At 40.6% G+C, this 8,870-nt stretch overlaps 1 protein-coding gene across 1 annotated transcript; it reads right to left on the bottom strand.

The window, feature by feature from the left end:
- Nucleotides 1-6,050: 6,050 nt before the first annotated feature.
- Nucleotides 6,051-7,562, bottom strand: LOC134748852 (uncharacterized). The gene is made up of 2 exons (XM_063683674.1): nucleotides 7,189-7,562; nucleotides 6,051-6,541 (listed from the first exon to the last, which is right to left on the bottom strand). The coding sequence occupies exons 1-2, from the start codon at nucleotides 7,538-7,540 to the stop codon at nucleotides 6,528-6,530; spliced, it is 366 nt and encodes a 121-aa protein (XP_063539744.1). The 5' UTR covers nucleotides 7,541-7,562; the 3' UTR covers nucleotides 6,051-6,527.
- Between the last annotated feature and the right edge of the window lie 1,308 nt (nucleotides 7,563-8,870).

Below are 8,870 nucleotides of genomic sequence, written 5' to 3'. Positions count from 1 at the left end.
ACAAGCGCACAGCTCCACATCCATAGCCGCCTCCAATACAGCACATGATAAAAACCTGGCATCACAGCCTCTTCAACTCTGTAATACATATTAATGCTCTAAACGTTCCGTTGTACAACAAGGAACACTATGCCTTCAAAACAAACTGTGTCTTTCGTAGTTCAACCTACAAGGTAAAACATTAGGTATTACAATTTCGACATTTGCACCTTCTAAACAGACTGCATAACATTTAAACATTTCATATATCATAAAAAGACCACAGTGATCTGATTTCTAATAATATCAATGTTGTATTCATCAAAACTCAAATTAAGTCATTAAGCCTTGCTAATTATTACTCTAACATGATTATGGGTCATCTAACCTTGCTTGTACTTTATATTATATTTTGCCTTACCAGCATCAACTTTGTTACCATTCCTCGATGTTCATCTCAAGCCTAGCCATAGGCGTGAGGGAGTTCGCAGACATCATCACCGCACCATGGCAGCATTCCCTGGTCACTTCTTCAACCAGTGCGGAAAGCACCGTTGTCCACGTCTCTCAAGTCTTGCACGCAGAGTAGACACTGAACATTTCCGCCCGAAAGCGCAGTAGCGTCGTGAGAACAGGCATCACCGCATAAAGCGTCGTGAAAACAGGCATCACCGCATAAAGCGTCGTGAAAACAGGCATCACCGCATGTAGCGTCGTGAAAACAAACATCACCGCACACAGGCGTCGTGAAAACAAGCATTATCGCACACAGGCGTCACCGCAAGAGGCGTCGTGACTACAGGCATCACCGCACACAGGCGTCGTGAAAACAAACATCACCGCAGACAGGCGTCGTGAAAACAAGCATTATCGCACACAGGCGTCACCGCAAGAGGCGTCGTGACTACAGGCATCACCGCACACAGGCGTCGTGAAAACAAGCATTATCGCACACAGGCGTCACCGCAAGAGGCGTCGTGACTACAGGCATCACCGCACACAGGCGTCGTGAAAACAAGCATCATCGCACACAGGCGTCATTGAACCAGGCGTCACCGCAAGAAGCGTCGTGACTACAGGCATCACCGCACACAGGCGTCGTGAAAACAAACATCACCGCACACAGGCGTCGTGAAAACAAGCATTATCGCACACAGGCGTCACCGCAAGAGGCGTCGTGACTACAGGCATCACCGCACACAGGCGTCGTGAAAACAAGCATTATCGCACACAGGCGTCACCGCAAGAGGCGTCGTGACTACAGGCATCACCGCACACAGGCGTCGTGAAAACAAACATCACCGCACACAGGCGTCGTGAAAACAGACATCATTGCACATGGGTATCGTGAAAACGAACATTACCGCACATAGGCGTCATTGAACCAGGCGTCACCGCAAGAAGCGTCGTGACTACAGGCATCACCGCCCAACGGCGTGTGAAAACATACGTCACCGCAAGGAGCGTCCTGACAACAGGCATCACCGCCCAGGGGCGTGTGAAAACAGGCTTACCCTCTTGCGAGTCTGAAGCTGACGGCTTACTGTTCAACTCATCTCATTGCCAACCGCAATCATGTCTTCGAGCTCAGGCCACCGAGTAGCCTCATTTCACATTATGCCGCATCAGCCGTGTCAGCATTTCTCGCTAGCAGCAATACGCCGAACACATGACACTCTTGCATATGTCCCTCTGAAAACATATTAAGGGCAGTAAATTGGTTCATGCAACCACGTAACACCGATGGCTTTATGCAGCTTTATGTTGTTGCATACCACTCAATCATGTTCCATTATATAATTATTACTCATCTTTCCAAATAAACATATTTTAAGAAACTCCCAAAGTACAAAAACATTTATTCATACTTCAATTTAATTATTTTACTGGACTAACATGTCAATCCTAAACTCAGTTACTCTAGCCACATAATCTCAGGGCTAGAACACTTAGTAAACACACTCTTATTTTTATATTTTCTGAAGAAATTTACGAATCGCAGATTTTTTTTTTTTTTTTTTTCATGGTGGTGTATACTACCCATGATGTAAAACATTGCAGTTTTATTACCATCATTCATTACTCCCAAACATTATTAACATTAACCTCCCTTACTCATAATTCAGGTAAAGGTTGTACTAGTGAGAGTAATAGACATTGTTTGAATCAAACTGCGATTAGATTTATACAGAAATTAACTTTTATTGAGAGCTAAACATTTATGCTACTACATTCGGTTATGGCACAGAATGAAGAGAGCGCTGACAGCGCGCCATAGACAAACTTATCCTAAAATGTTGCAAGCAACAAATTTTAGCACTAAAAGTGAACATACAATATTTATAAGCTATGTTCAGACTTGTCCTGAACATAATTGGGCCGGGCGAGTTGTGTTTAACTCAGCTTGACAGATCATACAAAACTTCATTTAGCGAGATAGACAATATTTAGTCAAGAGGTAAAGGACATAGCTTCGTAATAGGTCTGACATACAATTTGTCCCCCATTTTCACCTCGGCCACTCTAACTCTACCATCCTTTCCAGGAAATATCTTAACTATGCGGCCCATTGGCCAACACAATGGAGCAGTGTTTACATTTCTCACAAGAACCAAATCACCTATTTTTAAATTGGGTAGGTCATGCTTCCACTTGGGACGACTTTGCAACTGGCAGAGGTAGTCTTTAGACCAAGTCTTCCAGAAATCCTGCTTTAATCTAGTTACAATGTCCCAAAATTTTCTTAAGCGATTAACTGGAACTTCAGTTAAATCAACATCTGGGTAACTTGTAATAGCCGTACCAATAAGAAAATGACCTGGTGACAAGTATTTACCCTCATTAGGATCCAAGGATAGCAAGGGTCTCGAGTTCAAAATCCCTTCAAATTGAACGACCGCCGAATAAAGTTCCTCAAAGGTTAAGCAATGATTTCCAACCACTCGTTTCAAATGGAATTTGACACTCTTGACTCCTGCTTCCCAGAGGCCTCCAAATTGAGGCGCATAGCTTGGTATAAACTTAAACGAAATATATTTTTTATTACAGTATCGATACACAGAATCTCTATGTTCAATTGAACATTGTAAATCATACAATTCTTTGAGCTGGTTTGCAGCCCCTTTAAAAGTTTTAGCATTGTCACAATAAATAGTAGTGGGCATGCCACGTCTAGATATGAAACGATCGAGACATGCTAGAAAGGTTTCAGTTGTAAGGTTCGACACCAACTCTACATGAATCGCCTTTGTAGCGAAACATACAAAAAGGGCAATATAGCTTTTGGTAACAAGAGGTTTTCGTATTCTAGCAATTTTCGTGCTAAATGGACCACAGAAATCAATTCCAACATACTAGAAAGGTCTACTAGCTGTAATCCTCTCTACAGGCAAAGAGCCCATCAACTGCTTTGCAGCCTCAGCCTTCAGACGCAGGCATGTGACACACTTATTCACTACCTTCTTTACTTCCCTAATACCATTAATTATCCAATATTTTTGAGCTAAAGAACTTAGAACAGCTCTGGCACCCAAATGCAAAAGACGCAAGTGTTCCGTTTTAATCAATAACGAAGTAAAAAATGACCCTTTCGGGAGAATAGGCGGATGCTTTCTAGCTTGCGAAATGTCTGCATTTTGCAGCCTGCCGCCCACGCGAAGGACACCAAGTTGGTCCACAAAGGGATGCAAGTCCGCTATCCCTGATTTAAGAGACTTACCCGACAGCAATGTTTCCATTTCGTTGGAAAAATGTTTCTTTTGCACATTTTTTATTATGATGAGTAACGCTTCCCGAAGCTCCTTAGGGGTTAGCAATGTAGAGTCATATCTATCACCTGACTTTGAAGCATTTTTATAAAAGCGATAAATATACGCTATAACATTTTGAAGCCTATGCAGACTAGAATATTTTTCAAACAGATGTGCGAATGACTCGTCCCGCTGACTAACATTACAAGGTAAACCCTCGTCAATATTAATATCAAAATGCTTATCATGTAAGGCCTGACTGAGAGCCTTGTTATCAAATGCAGGGTGTACATAATCCCTGTGTGATATAATATAATAGCTAGGGCCGTGCCACCACAACTGCTTTCCTTGCAAGGTTTGGGGCTCCACTCCGCGGGAGATTAAGTCCGCGGGATTATCGCATGACTTTACAGGACCACTGGTCCTGGTTTGTGAGTTCTAGAATCGTCTTCACCCTATTTTTAACATAAGTATTGACTTTTGTTTTTGTAGACTTTAGCCAGCACAAAACTATTTGTGAGTCACTGTAAAAATATGTGTTATGCGCAAATCTAGCTTTTAGCTTTTCGCTAACTCTAGATGCCAGCTGTGCCAGTAGTAGAGCGCTGTTAAGTTCCAGCTGTGGTATAGTAAGGCTTTTAGAAAGTGGGGCCACTTTCGATTTGGCACAAAGCAAATTCGACTCTACACTTCCGTCTGATTTAAAAATTCTTACATAAATGCAACAACCGAAAGCTTTGAGACGCATCTGCATAACCCACTATCTCTACCAACTGACATTCGTGACTATGCACTAACCTAGACAAAGAGAGTCTACCCATCATTTTTAAATTAGCAAGAAATGTTTTCCATGCCGCAAGTTCAGCGTCTGGTAAAGCTGTATCCCAGCCTAAGGGCATAGACCACAAAACTTGCATAAATATTTTTGCTGAAACTATGATAGGAGCTATGAGACCTAAGGGATCATAACATTTTCCAATAAATGAAAGAACTGTTCTTTTAGTATGGTTGGTGCCCTCATCATAGGGGGGACACTCAAATGTTAAGGCGTCTGAGGTAATATCATACTTCAGACCTAAAGTTTTTATCACATTACTTGAATCAAGATTTATATGTTCAAAGTACTTTAAATTTTCTGGCAAATCGTTCAGAACAGCTGGGTAGCTAGAGCACCATTTATGTAATTTAAAATTACCTAACTTAAATAAATCAATCAACTCATTTTTAAGTTGGTGAAGATCATTGATATTATCTGAACCAGTTATGACATCATCTACATATGTATTACTTAAAATAGCTTGAGACGCAAGCGGGTAATCATGCCCAAATAATTTTACAAGCTCTACCAAACACCTAGTAGCCAGAAATGTAGAGCTCTTTAGGCCATATGTAACTGTCTGAAGCTGAAGGCAGCGGATGGGCTGGCCAGGACTGTCCCGCCAGAGGATATTTTGAAGGCATCTATGTTCAGGGCTGACCAAAATGCACCTAAACATTTTTTGAACATCACATATCAAGGTGAATAAATATGTCCTAAACAAAATTAATATGTCAAAGAGCTCACCCTGCACCACAGGTCCATTCAGCATGACATCATTGACAGATAGCTTATTTTTGGATTTCATGCTCCCGTCCATCACCACACGAAGCTTTGTACTTTTGCTGGCCTCGTTGAAAACTGGATGATGCGCTAAAAAGCTTACTGGTCCATTCAACACGTCATAGGAGCTAATATTAACCTCCCTAGCATGTCCCATTTCAACATATTCATTAATGAATTTTTTATACTGCTCTAGTAACTCTACATTCTTCATCAATTTCCTCTCTATTGAGTAAAATCTTTGTAAGGCAGCCGAAAAGGAGTTACCCAAGTTTAGCTCACTTAAGGGGTGTTTTAGCGGAATGTCCACCTGAAATTTGTTATCATTCAGAGTGACAGATTCCTGAAATATTTTTTCAGCCGTTTCAAATTCATCAGAAATCTTTTGTTGGGGTTCTGGAACCTTTTCGGCCAGCCAAAATTGACACATAACATTTTCTAATTTTGTACTGTCACTAATAGCAAAATTTGTTACTAAGGCAGTATTTGAGACATTGCCAGATTGTTTCAACTTACCACCAACAATATAGCCGAATAAAGTGCTTTGCAAGACAAGCCCTTCAGGCAATTTGATACAATCATTTAATAATGACTCGAAATAAATATCGCTTGCTAGTAGCAATGAAATCTCTGATGGTGTATTAAAGCTTTCGTCAGAAAGTTTGACATGACTTGGAAATTTCAGATTTGAACAATCAACATATTGTGGTGGCAAATGTGCCGTTACATCTTCAACTACATGACAGTCAACCTCAAACTTAACACCTACATATTGACAAGACTCCACAGGAATAATTACTGACCTATCCATAAGGCTGGTCTGTTTATTAACACCAATTATATTTTCACATTCTGCCACAGTGGCAAAACCTAGCCTTTCTACAAGAGAAGTTGTGGCAAACGATTCACTTGAGGCGGTGTCAAGCAATGCACGGCAGTAAACATCACGGCCAAATTTATCAACTATTTTAACTTTAACTGTAGGTAATACTTTTTTATAAGATGCTTTCTTGACACATGTCAAAACAATAGATACTGCCGCTGGTTGCTCGGCATCTGCAGCATCCTCAGTATGCAAAAGGGTGTTATGTTGACCTTTACATAATTTACATTTAAAGTTGTACTTACAAGGTTTATCTGAATGAGAGTTAATACAAACTGCACACATTTTCTTCTCCTGAACAAAGGCCAAGCGGTCCTCAACAGAGGCTTCCTGAAATTTCACACAATTATAGATTGCATGCCCAGGTTTAGTACAAAATTTACAACCAGGTAATGATGCTACAACATTAGTAACCTTGGGGTAAGATTTAAGTTGGGAAGTACCTACATTCTCATTTAGGATACTCTTTTGAGGCGAACTATCCTCTAGCGCCATAGCACGCCTTTCTAAAAATGCAATAAACTCCGACATCATTGGAAGAGCTTGTGGGTCTCTCTCTAAATGGAAAGCCCGGCTAGTATATTGATCTAGCTTTCTGGATAGTATAGAAATAAGCAACATATCCCATTTATCAACAGGTTCCTTTAAATTTTTGAGCGCATGCAGCTGCTGTTGTACCTGTGATACAAATGACCTTATAGAGGCCGCAGTTCCCTTAGCCATGCATGGGATGTCTAAGATAACATGTATATGGCTTATGATAAGCCTAGACTTATTGTCATAACGCTTTTTTAACAATTCTAATGCCTCTGGATATGAGGCGTTGACTAAAGGCAAGTTTATAATGACAGATAGCGCTTCATCAGACAAAAACTTTCTTAAGTAAAACAACTTCTGTACATCAGATAATGTTTTGTTTTTATCAATCACTGCTATGAACATTTCATAAAAGGGTCTGAAGAGGGTAAAGTCCTTACCGTTGTACACTGGTATGTCAACATGGGGTAACTTCGAAGAAGAGACTCCAGCAGCTTGAATCGTATCTGACCCTCGTAGAGACCTGAGGGTCTCATTGATTTTAGCTATTGTGCTAAAATAACGGTCCTCAAAATCACCTGCATCCTCTGCGTCTTTGTCATCGAGGCTCAATATATCAAGTTGGATTGTCTCGTAATCTTTCAGGGAAGAGGCTAGCTTTTCCTTTCGAGCCTCCAAGGTATCCAGTGACGCGGAACTTAAACTATTAGGGTCGTTGACAAACTGCTCGATGCGAGTCATGGTCGCCTTGACCTGGCCGCGCATAATTTTCAACCTTTTGAGCTCCGTCATTGTTGTTTTTCACAAAACAAACGCACAAACCCGCACTTTGATGCAAAACTTGTTAAAAATTGCAGTAGAAAGTCGTAACCGTGATTCCGTGAAGAAAATTCCGATTGACAGACGATGAGTGTCACTGTCGACAGACAAACGTCACTTTTGCCGCCAACTCTAAAAAAGGCAGGCACACACGCACAAGTGACGACGATCCGTACTACCAACCTTACAATCTAGTCCCACCTGAGTTGACAACTTGTCAAAGTTATCTCGATGTACCGCTCAAATAAATCCGCCGGTACTTGCACAAAATTTTCTTTGTGCCGACGAACGGGAACTTTCCTGATGATTGTTGCAGCACGGAGACAAACGATTTCGGGATAATATCAACCGAAATCACGATGATAAATTCGCCCAAACTATAGGTTGGGCGAGCTTGCGGCGGGCGGGGACAAGAGATAGCAAGTCACGTTCGCCCAGCCAGCAAACGAAATTCGTAGTTAAACTACCGAATCACTGATTCTAAACTTTTAAAAAACTCGAAGGACCAACAATCGCATGTTTGAATCAAACTGCGATTAGATTTATACAGAAATTAACTTTTATTGAGAGCTAAACATTTATGCTACTACATTCGGTTATGGCACAGAATGAAGAGAGCGCTGACAGCGCGCCATAGACAAACTTATCCTAAAATGTTGCAAGCAACAAATTTTAGCACTAAAAGTGAACATACAATATTTATAAGCTATGTTCAGACTTGTCCTGAACAGACATCACCATGATTTGTAAATTGTTTGTCAAAATCAGACTAACGAACACTCACCTGATTTAATTGCTCAGGACTTAAAACCCTTAGGTATACATCTCACCATTATTATCTATTAGTCAAACATATTTGACATGTTACAAACTTCTAACAAGTAGTGGTCAACTTTGCCCTTAGTTTATCTTGTGTGAACTTTAAACAATAACCCACCAGACAACACCATGCTTGTGTTGCATAAGCCAATACTGTAATAAAACCCTTATGCATATCATCATTTCTCGATGCTAGTAAAAGTCATTTGAGATGTGTTAACAACACCCGACCCGGTAGTGGTCAATTTTGTCCTTTTACTTCCTCTCGTGTAAACCAACCAACTATAGGATATATTAGCATCACACTTGTATTAGTTGTGCAGGTCAATATTCCATCACATTTACTATCTGTGAACATAATGTTCAGTTCATCTCCACAATTTTACATACCCCGTTGCAATTATTGTACATTATTCTTTATTCTTTTCAGCTTGTAAATTTCATTTGAAACCTAATCTGTCTTTACTTTTTCTTTGTGAACCAA

The sequence above is a fragment of the Cydia strobilella genome, chromosome 17, assembly GCF_947568885.1.
Source record: "Cydia strobilella chromosome 17, ilCydStro3.1, whole genome shotgun sequence".
Classification (NCBI taxonomy): domain Eukaryota; kingdom Metazoa; phylum Arthropoda; class Insecta; order Lepidoptera; family Tortricidae; genus Cydia; species Cydia strobilella.
Note: the sequence above shows the minus strand (reverse complement) of the source record. Positions and strands in the feature narration are given on the sequence as shown.